General features: G+C 39.6%; 1 protein-coding gene and 1 long non-coding RNA gene across 4 annotated transcripts; one reads left to right on the forward strand and one right to left on the reverse strand.

Annotated features, from left to right (window-relative positions):
- The first annotated feature begins 448 nt into the window (after nucleotides 1-448).
- On the forward strand, nucleotides 449-3835 carry LOC138917559 (uncharacterized). The gene is made up of 3 exons (XR_011425741.1): nucleotides 449-683; nucleotides 2657-2790; nucleotides 3645-3835. It is a non-coding gene; the product is annotated as an uncharacterized lncRNA (long non-coding RNA).
- A 916-nt stretch (nucleotides 3836-4751) lies between these two features.
- On the reverse strand, nucleotides 4752-19605 carry SPINK7 (serine peptidase inhibitor Kazal type 7). Of its 3 annotated transcripts, XM_070233042.1 has the most exons (7): nucleotides 19510-19600; nucleotides 9064-9454; nucleotides 8563-8633; nucleotides 8089-8248; nucleotides 7221-7246; nucleotides 6362-6486; nucleotides 4752-5041 (listed from the first exon to the last, which is right to left on the reverse strand). In XM_070233042.1, the coding sequence occupies exons 4-7, from the start codon at nucleotides 8147-8149 to the stop codon at nucleotides 4996-4998; spliced, it is 258 nt and encodes an 85-aa protein (XP_070089143.1). In that variant the 5' UTR covers nucleotides 8150-8248; nucleotides 8563-8633; nucleotides 9064-9454; nucleotides 19510-19600; the 3' UTR covers nucleotides 4752-4995. The 3 variants fall into 3 exon arrangements, with proteins under 3 accessions (XP_070089143.1, XP_070089142.1, XP_003362918.1); XM_070233041.1 differs by having other exon boundaries at nucleotides 8089-8633; XM_003362870.3 differs by lacking the exons at nucleotides 8563-8633; nucleotides 9064-9454 and having other exon boundaries at nucleotides 8089-8288; nucleotides 19510-19605.
- Nucleotides 19606-20741: the final 1136 nt, after the last annotated feature.

Raw genomic sequence — 20741 nt, forward strand, 5'->3', positions numbered from 1 at the left:
TGATGATATTCCTTGAGATTATGTAAATATCTCATTTTTCAATGAAATTGTACTCATGATATTGAGTTCAGTGAGGCCATGTTCAAATATGTATAATCTTCTATGTTCAAACTACACACTCTCCTTTTCACTTTGTAGTATCAATTTCTAATCAACAGAAATCTTCCCATTTCTCAAACTAAGAAAAAGACTGAAAATTTCCTGTCATGTATCTTTACTCTAACATGTCAAGTATGTTGCCAAGAATGTGGTATGTATTTTTAGGCCTTGGTAAATGTCGGGGCGGGGGGTTGGGAATACAGATCATAATCATCCCTTTCATTCTATACGACTTTATAGCTTACAAAGCATGTTCACATGCACTTCCCAACTGACTCTCACAATATACAGGTTAAGATAGGGATTATTATTCTCTTTATTTTATCAGTAAGGAAAGAGATAGCGCACACACCAAATGACCCATCCGCTGCCACACACTTGGTAAATGTTCAGGCTGACGTAAGCACACAGGCTTCTGTTCCAAGGTTCGTTGTGTTCTCCTGAACTGCTTGGTGGACTTTTGCAATGAAAACAATGATGACGGGGATGATAAAGATCTCAATGATGCAAATGCTAATGCGTACACAGAAAAGCAAGTAAAACTGACTACAATAATTTCTTCTCCATGGCCTAAACTCGGAAAGGTAGAATCTAAAAAATAAATCCACTTCTCATTTATATTCATGGTGATTTAACAGCTTCCCTTGTGGTGAAGATTTACTTTTCCTGGATAGGAAAAGAGGAGAAGAAAAGAAAATTAAAACGTATGCCATAGTAAGAAATATATAATTCCATTGATGTTAGACAGCTTATGGTGAAAAGCAAGGGGCTTCATTGCCAATATCACACTTCGGTGGGAGCTAATTTTAACCATTTCTCTTTTAAGGTTATTACCATCATAATTCTCAATAATATAGTTATACTCTATTTCTTAATTTACTAACTAAAATATTTATTGACTTCTATCAATGGAGGAAAAGTTGTTAATTTACATTATCTTCACATTTTTTCCTCTTCCAAATTTTTGATATGTATGACTTTTTAAAAAGTTTGCATGTTACTTTGATCACTTTAAATAACATATCTTAGTCACCACTTCTATTATCCTCATCATTAGACAGCATCTCATAACTCTATAAGAACTTTATCTGCCTCTGTACACTTCTCTCAATCAGCTTTTCTATCTAAAGATTTGTCACCTCTACTTTTATTTTTACATTCTATCAAAAATATATATGTTCTGTTCCGAATACCATAGTTCATTATTCTATAGTTTGACTATAGGTTGATTCTAAAATTTGAAGAGCAATAACTATTTTCTTTTCTTTTCTTTTCTTTTTTTTGGTGAGGAAGATTGGCTCTGAGCTAACATCTGTCCCAGTCTTCCTCTATTTTGTATGTGGGACATGGCCACAGCATGGCTTGAAGAGCAGTGTGTAGGTCTACGCCCAAGGTCGGAACTGCTAAACTCTGGGTTGCTGAAGCAGAGCACATGAACTTAACCACTATGGCACAGGGATGGCCCCAGCAATAACTACTTTTAAACATCATTTATAAATATTAAAAGGAATCTGGGGATGTGTCACTTGTAGGCCAAACCTAGACTTCTATTTCAGAAAGACCAGAAATCACTTTTAGGTAATGAGTTTTGGTAAATGTTGGAAGAAAAGGGGCAGCATTATAAACTCCTGGTATTTGCTTTGGATAGAATACAGACTCAAGAACTGAGGCTGCTCAGGTCTGCAATGAAGCTAGATATTTCCTAAGCTTCCTTATACAGTACAATGTATAGAACAAACATTGGTTAGACTCTGAGCCAGCGGAACCATCTATCAGTTACAGTTCTGCAGTTTTATCCTTTGTTAGTGTCAGGGAGGGGAAGATTCCCCCTGCTACCCTTCACATGTTCTTATGGCTGTACTAATAATACAACTGACAAAAGACCTGATTAACAAGAGAAAAACTCAACTTAATACGTAAATATTGGAGATCATAGAGAAATGATGCCCAAAAAGGGAACAAAGCAGGAAGTTATATATCCTTTACATGAAGAAACAATAAATTGGTGAGGATTGACAGAACAAAGAAACTTAGGTTTGAGACACATAATTAGTGAGGAATTGAAGCTGAGTTTAGACTTGAGGTAGTAAATTAGCGAGGTTTGTGTCTGAAGATTCTCGGCCCCGAATCCCCTAGCTCTGTGATAAGGATGCAGGGAGAACACCCGTCACGGGGGAGATTTATTTCCTGCTTTCAGGGGGAACAGAGCAGAGGGTCAAAATGCCTTTTTTTTTTTTTTTTTTTTTTTTGCATTGGCTGCTTCTTAAGTAACTTTAATTCAAAATAGTCTATATGCCATTGTGGGATATTTTGGGATGGCCTGCCATGTGTCCCAATAGGTGCTTCCTTTATCTCATCTGAAACATGAGGCTGATAAATGTTTACATCATGACACTATGTGAGGATTGAATGAGACAGGGAGTATGAAAGTATTTTGTGAACTATAAAGCTTTACAGGTGTTATTTACTGGGTCATTTTGTAGTAGAAGTTTGATTCCCAGGAGTAATGAGATGTGATGGATGAAATTCTGGAAACACTTTTTGCTCCCTGGATTAGGAGTACCAGACCTGGCTTCTTGTCCTGTGAGCAATGAGGCATTTCCAATTTTTGGAGTTCAGTGCTTCCATCCATAAAATGAGGCTATTGACCGGTTTTCTTCCATCCCCGACAATCAGGAATTCTAAGTAGAGGTGAGTATTTTGCCCATATTTTGTGTTATGGTTTCATTGACATCTTTACCTAATCTTCATGCACAGTTGGCCAGGATTGTCATAGGTTTTTCCATTTGTACCACACACAGGGGCAAAGATGAGCTCAGAGTACAGGGGTATGCCAATGCCACTATCGTTATGCCTATTACAATCGAACCACAAGGAGAAAGAGCTTTCATGTACACAGAGAAATGAGCTTCTTAGGGTTCAGGTCAGCTGAGGAGAAGCGAATGAGGTCAGAGGAAGAATAAGAACGATGGAGGCAGCCAAAAGTTTGAGGGAAATAGAGGAGAAAGGAGGAAGTTAGGCAAATGGAGCAACATGGAAATCAAGGCACCTAAGATAGAAACACCTGAGGATAGGTACGAAAGATTGATGAGGAGCACCAGAAAAATGTGGGTGTTTGTTAAAAATAAGGCAAACAGTATTAGATGCAGGGACAAATTAAAACAGGGAAAAGGGAAGATAAGAGAAGCTGAAGAGATAAGAGGGTGAGAGGGACTAACATGATGAGAAGAGCATAGTAGACTGGGAAAACCAAGGGGTTATGGGCAATTCAGGTGAGGGGAAATGGCTCCACCCACAGGAGCTGGTGTGAGTAACTCAGGAGAGAAGAGTTGATGAACAAACCAGTGCGGATGGGAGCTCAGAATTGGGAAATGAGAGCAGCTGAAAAATGGGTAGCAGCTGAAGAGAGCTAAACCACCAAGGCCATTTGACCACCTATTCTAGGCTCCTTCACTTTCCAGATCGTGACTTCTCCTTTTCTGCTACTTTCACTTCAGTAGCTCTGTTTGTCTAAGATATTTCCTTGTCCTTGTTCTTCCTCACAGTTTCCATAGTTGTCTTGACCATGATCTAGCTTGACCTTGACTTTGAACTTGACCTTGAACTGGACTTTCATTCAGACCCACATTATCCCAGTCATCCTGACCATGTTAGCTGTGTCATGATCACGGGAACAGCATCTGCAATTATGTGATTATATAGAACTCTAGCAAAAGAATATAAATAAAGGCATGATCCAACTGTTTATGGAGATGGAAAAGGGGCAGTCACCACAACCATGGATTCCCTCTCTCTCCTTGAGTCTATGAGATAAGATTTCCACAGGACTCCTTGTATCTTTGGGGCAGCCTGTGCATGGGATGGGCTATCCTCTGTAATCTCTGGGCCAAGAATGGTTCTGAAGCAAGTGAGGGGAGAAGTGAACATGAGGAGGAGAAAATGAGTGGCATGGAAGTGTGCCAAGGACCAATCTGGGTTACTAATTTCTTGTGAGCTATGCCTATTAAGAGAAGCAGCCCCAAAGTATTGTGGTCACGTGAGCATCCTCTATAGAAGGAACTCTCGCTCCATCATTAAGAATGAATAATGTATCTCTGTATTTAAAACAAAAATGTACAATTTACCAAGACTGTCAATGTTTTCTTGGTATCTACATTTTACAGGGATGAATGGCAAATCTTAGAAAGGATCTAAAGCAATGTAGTATCAGTATCAGGGATGTTCTGTTAAGGCTACAGCAGGAGGGTAGCAAGGGGAGAGGCAAGAGAAGAGAAATTTTGCCATGCTTGTAGAAAGAAATGGGCAGGAAAATCTCCCCTCTGGGGATGACATGTTGCAATGAAGGAAGTCCCCTTTTAAGGAACTTTGGAAGAGATCAACCTAAAGGACCAGTATGATCCATAGACTAGTTCCCAGGGGTAGTTAGGATTAAGGAAAGTAAAGACTCCAGGAGAGGGTGAGGGATTCATTGGTATTGCTGTGTGTGTGCATGTGTGTGTGTATTTGTGTGTGTGCATGCATGTGTTTCTTGGAAGCCACTTGGTATTCCTCATACAAAACATTCTCCTGAACAACAAGATTTATATGCTCCTCAGTTTTCTTTGTAAACTGAGATAATACACCCTGATCTAAGAAACAAAAACAAGCAAAAGTAAAGATAAACTCTCTGGGGAGAATATTTTATTGAGGTGCAAAAACAAAAATGCCAGTCAGTCAGTGAGGCATGAGTTTGAAGAAGAGCACAACAACCTTCTCCACTCAATGAAGATGACTCCAAATCTGTCCCTGCCCCCCTCACAGAACCTCAGCCAACATGAGGGAAAAGGCAGCTGGCGCCTGGGATGATGAAGATGACAACGAGGGTATCATCACTCTGTATCCATGTCTATGGAGAAGTTAACATCTTCCTTCATGAAGAAACTGAATCTTCCCATTGCTTTTCCTACAGGAAGACACAGTTAACAAAGACTCATTAACACAAGAGGAAACTTTATATAATAATAGAGCTGAAGGGAACTATCGAGATTATGAGGCAGACTCTCATTTTACGGATGAGGAAATTGAGTCGCTGAAAAGGAACGTCCTTGCTCAGGCAGTTTCTGGCAGAGGCAGAAGCAGAACCTCCCTAGTCCAGTAATCCTTCTGCCAAACCTGCTGCTTCCACGATCCCAGAGCCTAGGCCCACCACCCAGTATCTGAAGACAACAAAGAAGAAGGGTTTCTGGCAAGGGAGGTTCAGGCAGCCTGCTCCTCAGCCTTTCCTGGTCAACCAGGCCTGTGATGAAGCTGGATCCTGCATTAGTGAGGAGAACTTCTGCCATACTCCCCTTCAGTGTCCTTGAACACAAGTTAGCTCTAGACCAAGGGCCCAGTGTGTGTGCATGTTAGATAATCTTCCCTTTTGTGAAATGAAAGTTCCTTCTTTTTTGTGAAAAAGAAGTTATTCTCTGAAATAACAATGAGCAAAGTGGACTTGGTGTAAGACAAGAAATGATAAGCTGCCTATTTTTCACCAGAGAAGTGATATCTGCCTAGTTATATTGTCTTGAAAAACACTGTGCAGGTCAAAAAAAAAAAAATTTAAACAAAACACATCCATGTGATTCTGGTCCAAGTACTGACAAATTGCATCCATTTATTTTAGATAAAAGAAAAAAAAATCTTTGTGGGAGCCTAGTCCTTCCTATCCCTCTAAGGCCACAGATTTTTAGAGCTTCTAGGAAATTGAGGAGGATAGAGGCCCTCTAGCCAGAGCTTGCTTAAGAATCAAGCTGTATTGTGGCATTGAGTCTTCTAGAAGTCAGGTAGTAGTTTGCAATGATTTTTTTTGTAGGGTTCAGGACCCTTCCTTCAAATAAGACCTTGTGTGGAACCCTACTAATTAAGACAGGCAAAAGCTGAACTTGAAGTTAGAGACTACTCCGAACGATCCCTTTAAATCTCTTCGGTGACTCCCAACTTGCCTATACAGAAATTCTGGGCTCCTAAGATGCTGATTTGAAAACTCATGGTCTTATTGCACTCTCTCAATTGACAGACAGTAATTGGAGATTCTGTCATGGAGGGATCAGTCTAAGCTGGCAGAGCAGGTGGCCCAACCCTGGTGTGACTATGAGGCATTCAGTTTTCGGTCTCTACCAGCTGCTTCTGGGTGGGAATAAGTACAGCCTATGGAGAGTTAAGCCAGGCTCATGGAAAGAAGAGAGGATTGCAGAGGAGGACGCTGGCTTCAGCTTCTTTTTTCTTCCCATAATGTACTCACAAGCTCTCAGTACACAAATGGCATTCATTCCCATAGGTGATGTAGTCAGAACCACAAACAGGCAGGTATGTGATGGGGCAGGGGATGGCCACCACTGGGTACTTCTTGTAAATGCTGCAGTCCACCTGTGGCAGACACAAGAGAATGGCCTGCTTTTCTCTTAGCCCCCATGCTAGGCTATCCTGGCCTCTATTGCACTGGAAGCAAAATACCATCCTGGCAGTCCCAGTTCAGACAGCTATTCTGATGCTGCTATGTCCACTTCTACTAGTAATAATATTACTACTATGACACATGCTAGTACTACCAGCACGACTTCTATTATTACTAGTACAGTTAACATTTCCTGATCATTTCTATACCAGGCATTAAACTTAAATCTAACATGAATTTTCTTTGTTTAATCTTTGGAACAGTTGAATAGGATAGGTTCTACTCTTTACAGATGAGGGAAATTTAGGCTCGAAGAGAGAGAATTTGTATATATAGTTGTACATAAGTTGTAAAATGTAAAAGCTAGTGAGTAGTGGGGCTGGGATTTGAAGCCAGAGCCTGTGAAATTAACCAAGTAAATTCGTCCTGCCTCTCACATGTTGTCCCTTCCATGGAGACTTCACCAACCTCTCAGCTGGAAGTCATCTCTCTCTCCTTTAACTCTGGAATATTTTTTTTAGGCTATTGTGATTTACATGTATATTTCTTCAACTGCCTCTGGAGGCAATTTCTTCATCTGTGTCTGCCTTCCCCTTTTACCCTGCTAAAGATACTGAATTAATCCTACATATGTATTTCATAAGTATTTGTTGACTAAATGACAGTCAATAGGAAACGAAATTAAAATGTAATTCAATATACTCACTGTTGTTAAAGACAGACTAGCAGCTTCTGAAAGATAGATACAGATGGAAATGTTACAAATCAAGCAAAATCTTGAATTCTCATTAATTAACATAAATTTGGTTCTATAGATCAAGACCCTGTAGTTCCTCTGGCAATGAGTCTCAGCCCACATCCCACCCTTACACAAAATTCCAGCTATTTGCTGAGGAAGCCAAATGGCCAATGGGTTAGATAAGCCCTTGGTTCATTCCAGATAATTATCCAAATTTCCTCCCTTTATTGCCCAAGGGATGCTTCTGGAGCTCATCATGTCTTTGATCATGGGCCAAAGTCAGAGAGCAACAGGAAGTATTGCAGTCACCACTCCGAAGAGCTTGAAGCACCATCTTTGATATTCTTTCACTTCTAATTGATATAAAAGAATGTAGCGGAATGTTTTTCAAGTGTTAGAATCTTATTTAAGTAATTTTTCACCATATAAAAGTCTAATTGCTGACTCCTGGGCATGGAGAATTGTGTTTTATTTTGATTCTCCTGGATTGAATTGGAGAGACATCCAAGTTTTTCTGCAGCTTTGCACTGAGGAATTGTATCTAGTAACCCCGGCAACTTCCAGTGTCATTATGAAAAGGTAGACTTGTGAAGAATTTAATTCATATTTTTGCTCCAAAGATGGAAATAAAAATCCTTGAAAGGGAATACACTAGACCCCAGCTCCAGCCAGGACCATCAGATTCTCCCTTCCCAGGCCATGGTTTTTTCTACTATAAAACCAGTACATTTTAAATGTACTTTTTCTTACATGCTAAGTTGTTCACATCCCAGGAGAGGTTACTTGGGAAAACAAGCTTGATGGCTGTGCTGGGCACTATCTGCCCGTAACTCACCTGAGCAGCTGCAGAAATGGGCCACTGTGCAGAGCAGAAGGAGACCCCCAACGATCTTCATGGTGGAGATGACAGAGGCTGCTCAGGGCTGTCACAACAGCTGCATTAGCCCTAGGAAGGGGTCATGTTTATATGGCAATGCTTGGTTTCTCCGCCTTTCCTGTGAGGTCATCCAGAGTCAGTATTGGCTCTAAGAGGCTCTGAAAGCACAATGTCACACCCTGGGTGGTGTTGCAGTCTTTGTCACTTAATTGCTACTTCCAATCTAACTAACAAATTAATTATTTGAGGTGAGAAGTATTTTTCCATCTGCCCCAGAAGTGGTGACTGTTACTTAGAATTCTAAACTTCAAATAGCAGAAGAGATTAAGTACAGGCTGCTTGGCCTAGTTATTAAATAAGTGAAAATATCAAACTTTTTTTTATTTCACCAAAATGGAAGATATTAAACCGAATCAGACAGATTGTACTTACATTTGTATCTTGGCTCCTGGGAAAATAGTGTTTTATTTTTGAGGTATTGAGCCTATGAAGCAAGCTGGGACCTAATGGAAGCAACAGTGACCTTAGCATTTATGAAGCTCAAAGGAAAGCATTGATATTTTCTAGTTGTGTGAACTTGGGTAAGTCATTTATGTGCCATGAACCTGTATCAGTCAAGAAGACCTGGTTGTATTGTATTAACATATAATCCCAAGATTTCTGTGACTTAAAAGAATGCAAGTTTATTTGTGACTCAAGCTACACATGTATGGTGATCAGCTGATGGTGTTGCATTGCCTTCAGCAGATCCCATTGGGCAGAGTAGTCACTATCTGGAATATTGTTCATTGTCAAGGTGAAGTGAAAAATGCATTCTTCAGGATTTCCCTTTTCAGCAATGAAATATTCCATCTCAGAAGTGATCCCACTGTCGCTTTCCCTCACGCTTGTGTTGCCTGACCCAACCAGAGAGGATACAGAGTATGATCTTACCTTGTCCCTTGAGGACCAGAAGGGGGAGAACTTGAAATGGTTGGCAAATGACTCAGAAACCACCTGAGAGCCTTAGTTTCATCCCCTGTCAAGCGGAACCTATTGCTAGACGCAATAGAATTCACGTAATTGGAGTCATTTACGTAAAAGTCTATTCTAAAGTGCAGTGCAAGCAACCGTTATTGTGATTGTTATTATTATTAATTATGAGCCAAGAGTCCTGCTGACATCAGATTGTAAACTGTATTGTTCAAGCACAGTTGTCCAAATGGCTGTTGTTTATCTATTGAGCTTAAGGACGTACGCATGTACGGCTGGGGGAAGGCAATAGACTCTGCTCTACTGTCGCGCGCTTGGCAGGTTTAATTTTGTACGTTCTCAAACACAGCATCTACAAAAGATAATAAGTTAATAATAAATGACATTGCATGACACCCTAAAATTTCAACTTTTACATCTGTTTGGGAAGCAACATAATCTAGTAGTAAAGAATATGGACATTGAGTCCAATGGATCTTATTAGGAATCTTGTTTTCAATAAATGTTAACTGTGTGAATTTGAGTGTATAGGTTAAGCTCTGGATATTTTAGTTTCCTTAGCTGTGACGTAGAAATAATATTTACCTCACAGATTGGTTTTGAGTGTTAAATGAGATTATACATATATATAATCTTTGGTGTGTGTATTTACACGTTTATCAGAGTGTGAAAACCACAATTAGAGCTTGATATAAGGTAGCTAATGATATGGAATGTGATCTTCATGACAACTCATTGAGGAAGGAATTTTTACTTCCCTAATTTTACCAGTGAGTAAGTTGAGGCTCAGAGGATTTAAATAATCCTCCTAAGATCATGATACCAATTAGCAGAGGAGACTATGCTGAGTTCAGAAAAGAAGGGAAGTGAACGTCCTAAAAAGAGAGTTAATTATAAGTTTTATTGCTTGCTATGAAAGTTTGAAGAGAATGAATACTGAGAAAAAGCCATTATGTTTCAAGAAGAGGTGTCTGTTGCAGTTTGAAAATGCAATTTTAGCAAAGAGGAGTGGGAATGGGGTCAAAGGATGTTCAGGAGGAAGTGGAAGGATAGGGTTGTAATTGTTTTAGATGTTTGATAGTCGAAGAGAGGAGGGGGATGGAAGAAGCTAAGCCTTCAGCAAGGTCTAGGATAGACTGAGCATGTCTTGAAACTAAAAGGAATAAGAAGAAATTTAAGATACATGAGAGAGGGTGGCTAATTAGAGAAGTATAGAAAAGTAGAAAATTAAGAGCCCAAGGTGAATACCATTTCTTCTGACACAGGATACGGAGAAGAGTAGATGAACGTAGAGACAGAGATATTTTCAAAGGAAGAGGAAGAAAGTAAAGGGTAACCCCCTGTAAAGCTAGCTCTGGCTGCTAAGCTCTGGGGTTGCCTTTTGCAGTGGAAGAATTGGGTTGATCTGGAAGCTGGAGAAGATGGAGAAGGCTTGGCACAGACATCAATGGGTGCATGTCAGATAGTCAACAAATATAAAATTTTGTTATAAAATTTGGCTATAAAATTTAATGACCACTAGACAAAATCAGCACTAGATTTCTGCAGGTTCAATCAGTATCATGCTGAATATTTCTCCCAAAATATGTTTTAACACTGAGTGAGAAATGGAAAAAAAAGTGATTTTATAGATAGAAAGTATGTACATCAGAGACTTGAGGAGTGCTTGGAAGAGAGTCAAGTGTTCCAGAAGGTTCTGATTGACTATGCAAGGTGTGAGCAATTAGGAATTTAGAAGTCAAAGTTCAGGGAAAATATGGCCTTAGTAGTAATAGTAGGTGTGGGGAATATGAACACTTGTTTATGTGACTAGTAGGCAGAGTGTCAGATTTAATTTCTCAGAGGTGGAGCTGAGATAATGATCCACAGGGTGTATCCAAAGATAAAGCAGATGAAGGATGGGTGGAGATGAAGGTTTTTGGATTCAAAAAGGTGAGGAAAAGTGAGGTCAAGGGATCAGGTGTGGGTTGCTTTGGGTTTTGGCAACTGTTTACACGGAGAGGAAATTTCCAAGCTGCACGAGTCACAAATTATGGAGGATCCTTCAGGGATGAAAGGTGAAGCCTGTGAGGATAAAAAGGAAGTCCATTCTAGACTGAGGGCAGTTTGTTTATTCCTCCTTACATTCCCTCAAGGGAGGGAAAACTTGAGGCCTGTTAGAGAAGATTGCTATGACCATGGTTCCACTCCAGGGAAGGCGGGATAGAATTAATGCTGCATAACGTAAAAATGAAATGAGAGAGAAAAGTTTGAGAGTATTGGGGATTTCTTCCCTTTGGATTTAGGATGCCACAGGGAAGAGAAAGGTGACCCATTAGAAGGTCAGAGAAGGGGGGGAGAAATGAATTGGAGCAGTGTCTGAATGAAGAGTTCCTGGGTCAGTTAGCTGGAGGGAAATAGGAGAACCAGGACCACGGCTGGACAGTAATCCAGGTAGAGAATAATGGTTGTAGGGAAAGGGAAAGTTATAATAAGAAAATTAACCATATTTTGAGCACTTACTACGTGCTAGAACAGTGCTACACCTGCTGTGTGCATTATCTCATTTACGATCTGGAAAAATCTTATGAGGTAGTTGTGGTTGCTTGCCCTGTTTTTTAGCTGAGACAATAGGGACTTAAACGAATGACTAGTTTAAGATTAAGAGTCAATGCTTTGTAATCCTCTGGTGTATTGCCTTTTAATCTAAATCTAAGAAGTAGATTTGGAGACGCATTGGAAATTGGAATAATAGAAGTATAACTGGCTGAATTGGAGCAGTCAGGAAGGACAGCTGATATTTCAAATGAATAGGCAGAGGCGGCGGAGCACTGGGTCAGAGTGCATGGCATTTTCATGCGTGAGGATCATCTGGAAAGAGGGAAGGTCCCGGTGGGGAGAGGGGATGATGGAGAGTCAGGTGACAAGCGTCCCCCTCTGCTCCTCCCATTTAAGGTACAATGCTATAACAGTCCCTTCTCCACTTTGTGTTTTCTGCTTCCCCCACATCTAGTGAGGTTACTCTAGATTGGTGCTTCAAGTTAAAGATTCCTCCTTGGACAACTAATGTGAACAACTGAAAAATAAAGCTGAGGATTACATGGGGGTGGGGGGAAGAAGAAGTTGAAACTTCACTACTTAATTCTGTTTTTCCCTCCTAATTGCTGTACTAGCCCACCCACAACTCCCAGGCTCCTTCCTTCTTGGCATCCAGCATATCCTCCATCCACTATCCTCAAGGCCTTCTTTTGATAGTTTTTAAGTCAGTGGCTAGATTTGGCTGGACCAGCTCTGCCTTTTTGTCTGTCTTCTTCTCCCTTCCCTATGTGGCTCCTTCACACTCCAGCTCTTTTCTTTTCCCTCTTTTCTTTGTTCTTTGGATGTAGCCCCCACTGTGATAATGCCCTTTTGTGCATTGGGGCGCAGTGACCTAGAGATCTGGATATTTGCCTTTTGATCTTGTGTCTGGCAGCACCTTCCTTCTTCCCTGCGTCTCAGGGGAACAGGGAGTCAGTACATCCGGAGATCCCATGCTTTGGTTCTATTCAATTTTCTTTGAATCACTGAGGCTAAAGAGTTCCAATCATGGGACAAGAGGATGTGAATAAAGAGTAGCAGCTATTTTTTCCTGTTGGTTCATGTTGCTCCTGGATGACCTCACACTGTCTGGATCTAGATTACACACACACACACGCACACACACACACACACACCCCTCATAGTTCCTGCTAGTAAAATCACGTCTACTGTGCTCTGTGGGGAAGGGAACACCTGTAACCCCAGAGTTAGCCAGACTTTGGAAACCCTGGATACCCTATCTCTGTTTGGGGGATTCACAATGCATTTTATCTTCTTGAAGGCTCTATTAAATTTTCTGCAATACAGAATTAGAGAATATATTAATGTGTTAGCACTACCATAACAAAGTAACAGAGACTGGGTGATTTAAATGAGAGAAATTTATTTTCTCACAGTTCTGGAGGCTGGAAGTTCAAGATCAAGGTATCGGCAGGGCTGGTTTCTCCTGAGGCCTCTCTCTTTGGCTTGTAGACAGCCGACTTCTCACTGTGTCCTCATGTGGCCTTTTCTCTGTGCGCATGACACCTGATGTCTCTTCCTCTTCTAATAGAACCACAAGTCCTATTCGATTAGGGCCCCCCCTTTTGGACCTCGTTTAACCTAAATTACCTCTTTAAAAGCACTGTCTCCAAATATAGTCACACAAGGGGTTAGGACTTCAACATCTGAATTTTGGGGGGACACAATTAGTCTATAACATCCTGCCCTCTGCTCCCCCCCCCTGAAATTCATGTCCTTCTTACATGCAGAGAACCACAGACCTTTGATCTTCAAGACACTGGTATCCCATGAAATGTTAACCAGTACTTTTTTGAAAAGAGGATTTCCTGGTCAACCAGGCTTGGGAAACCCTGGATACTCTGTCTCCATTTGGGGGATTCACAAGGCATTTTGCCTTATTAAGGCTCTATTAAATTTTCTGCAATACAGACATTTCTTTCACTTTGTTTAACTCAATTTTCCCCAAACTTAATTTGCCATAGTTTACTTGTTATTTTACAGAACATTTAATAACATCAAAAGGGATTTTAGTGTTTTCTTAGACATTAAGAAATAAGGATTTACTCCAGTTTTCCGTAAAGTCATGATGTCACTATAAACACTCATTACCAAGGAAAGTCACTGAATTTTTGGTCTGCTTGGACTGCCCAGAAGTTCTTTACTACACTGAACAGAACTCCCTCTGTGTACGGATTCCATACATTCTAGTTCTCTACAGTGGAGCCCAATAGAATGAGGCTGCTCTCTCTTTCCAAGTATATCCCTTCAGATATGCAAAAGAGTGCCTAGTCAAGGTCTTTTTTCTCCAGAAAACCATAATCCAGAATGAAAGTTTGGGCAGATCATGGGCAGAAGTGTGAACAGACAGGTACTGTCTGGGAGAAGCAGTTAGGGAGCAATCATGGCTGAGTGTCTTCCCATTCCCCAGTCTGTGAGCCCTCAGCCTGGCTTCTCAGACTGTGCCCTCAAAACAATGGTGAAGGAAAAACTCCATGTCCTTAGGGGAGGAGACTGGAATGTGAAGATATTTGAGTGGGTTCGTTAGTAAAGTGAAAAGGCACAGAAGTTAGGAAAGAGTGTCTGTGTCAGGTGTGTGTGAGAGAAGTCGGATTTAGGAACCAGGGAAGAAGACAAAGCTGGAGACGAGGAATCTTCATGGAAGGAAAGCCCAGGCAGTGAAGAAAGAGGAGTAGGAATTGAAAGCCAAGAGGAAGAAAAGAGAAGAAGGGAATCACACAGGAATTTTCTGTTTCTTTTTTTTCCCAATTGGGAAAATTTACTCTAGTGAGAAAGAGTTTTGGGGCCAAGTTAGTGTAATAATGTCAAAGTTAATGAGGACTACAAAGGAGGAAGATGAAAAGACAAGGGCTTGGAGGGAGGCCCAGAGTCTGGAAGGCCAGAGGAGGTGGAGAGGAGGTTTTTCAAGGGCTAGAGTGGGCAATGGCTGAATACAAAGAATTTGGTAGCCTTATTTCTTTACTCAGTTCCATGGATAGACTTCAGTTTCCTGTCTGAGATTTGTGGCCAGAGAACTGGACAGTAGTTTTTGTAAAGGAGACAGCCCCATAGTTTAAGGACAACTGGATTGTGGTGGACATGAGTGATCTCACAGTGCAGGTGGAAGGGACGGCAGGACACCAGTGTGGAAGCTGAGTACCATGAAGCCTTGAGGAGGCTGCAGAGATAATCCTAAAATCTATTTTTTCTGAAATGAAGAATCTTTCAATAACATCAACCAGCCAATATGGAATACGATTTCTAGTTAGGTGGTGAGCTCTCCATTACTGGAAGTGTGCAAGAAGAGATGGTATATTGATCATTTATCAGAGACTCTTAGAAAACAAGCGAGGAGTGGACTTGATTGGAGGAAGCTCTGAACTTGAGATGAGAAACCTTGGGTTCACGTGTGGCCTCCACCACATGCTTGTTCTTTCTTACCTTTCTAAATGAACTGTTTTCATTTGTTTAATGGCTACCATAAAGCCCACTCCAGTGAATATTTTGGATATTAACCACTTGTCAATATACGGTTTGCAAATATTTTTTCCCATTCTGTAGATTGCCTTTGCACTTTGTTGATTGTTTGCTTTGCTGTGTAACTTTTTTTTTTTTAAGGAGGATTAGCCCTGAGCTAACTGCTGCCAGTCCTCCTCTTTTTTGCTGAGGAAGACTGGCCCTGAGCTAACATCCGTGCCCATCTTCCTCTACTTTATATGTGGGACGCCTACCACAGCATGGCTTGCCAAGTTGTGCCATGTCCGCACCCAGGATTCGAACCGGTGAACCCTAGGCCACCGAAGCAGAGCGTGTGAACTTAACTGCTGCACCACCAGGCCAGACCCTGCTGTGTAACTTTTTAGCGTGAGGTAATCTCACTGGTCTGTTTTTGCTTTTGTTGCTTATGCTTTTGTTGTCATATCCAAAAATTTATTGCCAAGACTAATGTCAAGAAGATTTTTCCCTATATTTGCTTCTAGGACTTTCATGGATCAGCTTTTATGCTCAAGTCTTCAATCTATTTGAAGCTGATTTTTGTGTATGGTATGATATAGGTGCCCAATTTCATTCTTTTGCATTTAGATATCCAGTTTCCCCAACATCATTTTTTGAAGATACTATCTTTTCCCCATTGTATGTTCTTGGCTCCCTTGTTCAGGTTCAGTTGACCATAAATGCGTGGGTTTACTTCTGGGTTCTCTGTTCTGTTCCATTGGTCTATAGGTCTGTTTTTGTGCTAGTACCATACTGTTTTATCACCATAACTTTGTAATATAGTTTGAAGTCAGGAAATGTGATGCTTCCAGCTTTATTCTTACTTGAGATTGCTTTGGCTCTTTGGGGTGTTTTGTGGTTCTGTATGTCCAGTAACATATAAAACATGAAGAAACAAGCTCAAACCAAAAGGATTTTTCAAAAGAAAGAGTATGGAATTTAAAAGGCTGATGGAAACAGGTTTAAAATTTCACATGTATTAGTGGGCTCCTTATTAAACATCACTTCAGGTTGCTAAGACTAAAACAAACGTATACAATTGCTGAGACATCAGTGAAAGACTATATCAGAGATGTTTACTTGCAAATGTTGGGTGAATTTTCAGCAAAGACAGTTGTTCAGTTATTACTTTTCAATAATACCATAGCACGTTAGTCTGTGGTATGAAATAGTAACTCATAGAACAAATAAAGCTAGCAAAATATCTTCCCCTATAACTTGACTAGTTCTTGTGCAATTTACACATGATGGTGTGAATATGAAGGAAAATTTTATTTGTCTTCATTGACAAAAAAATACATCTAATTCAAAGCTACGTGAAATACTGAAAGGTTACGTTGTCAACAAATATGGTCCTTAAACTAAAGTTTTGCATTGTAGTACATTCTGATACTGAACTTGTAATGACAAGAAAATATGCTTGAGTTGTTCTCCAGATTAAAGAGCTTGCACTAGAATGCAGGTCACTTCTTACTTCATGGAGAAAGTCTCACTATGAAAAACAATCAGTTGAACTAATCAGTGTTCTTAACAACATAGTAAAAATTATGAATTACCTAAGGTTAATATTGGATATTACTGTCTTTATTATGTGGATATTACTGTCTTGATTATATGCATATCTCTTGGATATTACTGTCTTTATTATGTGATAATATGGATGTTGATCTTAATGGTTGACGTTTACGGTTATCAAGAAGAAATGATCTGTTGAATATTTCAACTGCAGAACAAACTCATACTGTTTCTGCAAAATTTGAAACCAGCTTGATCTCAAATTTTAAAGATATGGATTAGCCAGACTTACTTATTTGTCTGATACCGTCAATATTTTTAATGATTTCAATACCTCCATTCAAAGAAGGAACGTAAAATGTTTTTTATGAACAAAGGTCAAACACAAAAGTTAGATGCTTGGCTGAACAGAGTTTCTCCAATTGTTATGACATATGTCATCACTTAACAATTATCCATAGTTGGTGATAATTTCGATGCTGAACGTTTGTGAAAATTTATCACCAAAATCTTGCATAATTGTGTCCAATTTAAATTTTATTTTCTCACAAAAGAACATTCATGCATAGAAAATTTGTGAATTCAGATCTATTTCTTTCATCAAATGTAATTTCAAGTTAACTGTAATGTTACACAACAAATTTTGGAACAGATTATTGATGAAGGATTGAAGATTAATTTTGAAAATATAGTATCACTTTCTTCATTTCATGTAAAAGTTCAGACTGAACATCCTGAGCTGGCTGAAATTGCTTTAAAATGTCTTTTTTAAAAATTCACGTAAATATTGTCTATGACATTGGTTTTTCAAACATGAGTGTTGTTTAAATTAAACAACGCAGAAAGAGTTTAAATATACATTATCCTCTGGAGGCAGATTAGATGAGTTAACAAGCAACGAGCACATTAAAACTTCTAAAAGCTACAAGAACAGTGTTCTTTCAAAATATTCAGATAGGTGTTTCTTATGGAGAATTGCTATTGTACTCAGTTATAATTGCTGAAAAACACAAATTATGAATGTAATAGCAGTTAACTCTGTTAATCACCTGTATATCCACTTTTAATAAATAAGCGTGGTTTCTTAATATTTTCTTTTTATATTTGTACTTATTGAATTTATTAAAATTAATTTCACATATACATTTAATAATAAATGTTGCATTTGTAATTTTTTTGACTTTTTCTTGTTTCATTTTATAGTAATTCGTTTTATTGTATTTTACAAAAATATTGGTCTTTGAAGGGTTGAAAATTTAAAACAATTCGTCCTTAGACAAAAGTGGTTAAAGAATTTCGCTAGAGAATTTGGTGATTATGTGACTGTAGGTGGAGTCATTGAGAGACAAAGGGAAGAATATAATTTTTGAGCCTCATGACTGAGAAAATGAAGCTCCTTGGACTGAAATAGGGAGAGCTGGAAGAGGAGCCAGGCTGTGGTGAGAGATGCTTGGTTGAGGTTGGACCTTTAGATTGATGGACCTAAGATGATGGTAAAAAATTCAGATACGGGGTCTATCAGGCGATTGGAGCTCTGGGACTGAAGCTAAGGTCTTGAAAAAGATCAGTCCAAGGAATCATTTGCACAGAAGTCACAGTTGAATCATGGAAATGGCAAGGCATTCCAAAGAAGAAATGAATGTCACATGAGATCCGAGCACCTATATTTTATCGCATAGTGACTTTCAATAAAACTGGTTTACGCTTTCCATTAATACTGTTATTCTCCAACTAATGTAAACATTTCTAATGTCATACAGGAGAAAGGAACAGAAAATGATGACGATGATGATGATAATGATAATAAAATAATGATGATATAATTATAAAACAGTGATAATAATAAAATCGAATCCCTATGTTTCAAGTGCAGTTTTTATCACATAAGAAAGGTAAGGTCAGAGGGGTTAAGTAACTTGCTGAAATTCACTTAAATAACATGAGGTAGAGTTGAGGTTTGAATTTAGGAAGTTTGATTTCAGAGTTTGTAAGCTAACTCATTAACTACTAACCACCAACTACGCTGAGGTGAACCTTGCTCAGAATGGTTAACACTAAGCCACATTATATCTTGGGAGCATATGTATCTCCCAGGAAGAAAATAAAAACCAATTTAAAAAAAACCACTTCTCTTTCTCAAAGGCTCCTCTAAAAAGTATAAACCAATGCTTCTCAAACTATAATGAGCATTGAAATCCCCCAGCAAATCTTGATGAAATTCAGAATTTGACTCAGCATATCTGAGGTGAGATCTGTAATTCTACGTTTTTATTTATTGATTGATTGATTGATGAGGAAGACTCACCCTGAGCTAACATCTGTGCCAATATTCTTCTATTTTCTATGTGGGTCACCACCACAGCATGGCCACCGATGAGTGGCGTAGGTCTGCACCAGGGAACCGAACCCAGTCTGCAGAAGCGGAGCATGCTGAACTTAACAACTACGCCATGGGGCCAGGCCTGGTAATTCTGCCTTTTAACAAGCTCCCTAAGTGCTGCTCCTGACTCGTGCTCTGAGGAACAAGGGTCTGGAAAATCAGGAGGTGGAGGAGGAAGTGAGAAATTCTCCATAATGTTTATAGGTAAATTATGTTCAGGAGTTATGTCTGGAGGAGCCAGGCTCTAGCTTAAAGTCTTCAAAATATTAAAGGAACAAACACCTACTAATGGCTTTTCATATCATTTAGAATAAGACCCAGACTTCTATCCATAGCTTTAAGGGCTACCTGCACAATATCATTGGATCCACCAAATCTCTCTGATTTCACCATGCAGTCTTGACTTCTCCTAAGCCCTCTGGCCATTTCTCTCATTAAAGCAGGCCCAATCTACTCCTTACCTTGCTGCTCCTGTGCCTGGAGCCCCTTCCCCAGCTTTCCCATGGCCATCTCCTTTTTGTTATTCCTGGTTCAGCCACATGTCAGCTCCTCAAGGTTGCCTTCCCTGGCATTACCTCACTCTCTAGCCATCATATCATGTTTTGTTTGTTGGTTGGTTGTTACTGTTTTACCCCCAGCACTATCTCTTGCATAAGGCCATAGGAATATGAACTCCATGAGAACAGGGGTCTTCTCTGCCCGGTACGTAGAACAGTGTCAGGCACAGAGTAGGCGCTCAATAAATATTTGTTAAACAAACCAATAGATTTTATTTGCCTGTGCTCCAAAAAATTTCTTACTGCTTTATAGGGAATAAATAGGTCTGGAGATCAGAAAAGAGAAGAATAGCAGATCAGATCTAAAAAGTTGATGCTAAGTGAGTATTGGCTAATTTATTTCAATTATCTGAAAAGTAAGCAGGAAAAATAGGCTTCCATTTGAGGACTGATTTTATAATTTTGAAAACAAAGTTTTATTTTGATACACTACTTGACCGTTAATGCAGAATACTTTCTTAAAGAAGAGTTTGATATTTTTTAAGAGCATGTGGGTCTGTACCTTTCTGAAAATCTCTTATAATTACCTCTGCCTACTCTTTTTCCAAATCCCATTTAGGTTCATGGACAACATAAGTTGTGGTTAGGAGCAGGAAAATTTGAGTTTTAATCACAGTTCTCCTTTATGAATTATAAGACTGCAGTTTACTTAAGTTTACTTTGTCTAAGTTTAGTTTTCTCATCTGTAAAATGGGGGTGACAATGGTATCAGGCTTATGGGACTGTGGAGAGAACTAATTAAGACAAAGCAAATCAACCACTTGTGGCACTAGGCATGGTGCATGTGCTCAATGAACGTGGGCTAATTATTGTTAGAATTCTACCTCTGCTCAAAAGGCTGGGCCAGGGTGTCAACTGCCCCTTCCTTTACTGGAACACCTGTGTCCTCATCTGAAACCACGGATCGTTATTTCCATCTCAGCTTACCCTTCTTATGTGCTTAGTTACCATGTCCATGTTCATGTCTGTCTCCCAACCAGGCCAGGATTTGCACACAACAGAGAAGACACTTACAAATCAGGGATTTCTTGACTATGCTCCATTTATTTCCCTACTGAAATAGAAGAATTGTGGACTTTCGCTTTTTTTGAAGAGGTAAAAAATAAAGGAAAACATTTTCCTTGATCTGCCCCTTA

This window comes from Equus caballus, chromosome 14, assembly GCF_041296265.1.
Source record: "Equus caballus isolate H_3958 breed thoroughbred chromosome 14, TB-T2T, whole genome shotgun sequence".
Classification (NCBI taxonomy): Eukaryota; Metazoa; Chordata; class Mammalia; order Perissodactyla; family Equidae; genus Equus; species Equus caballus.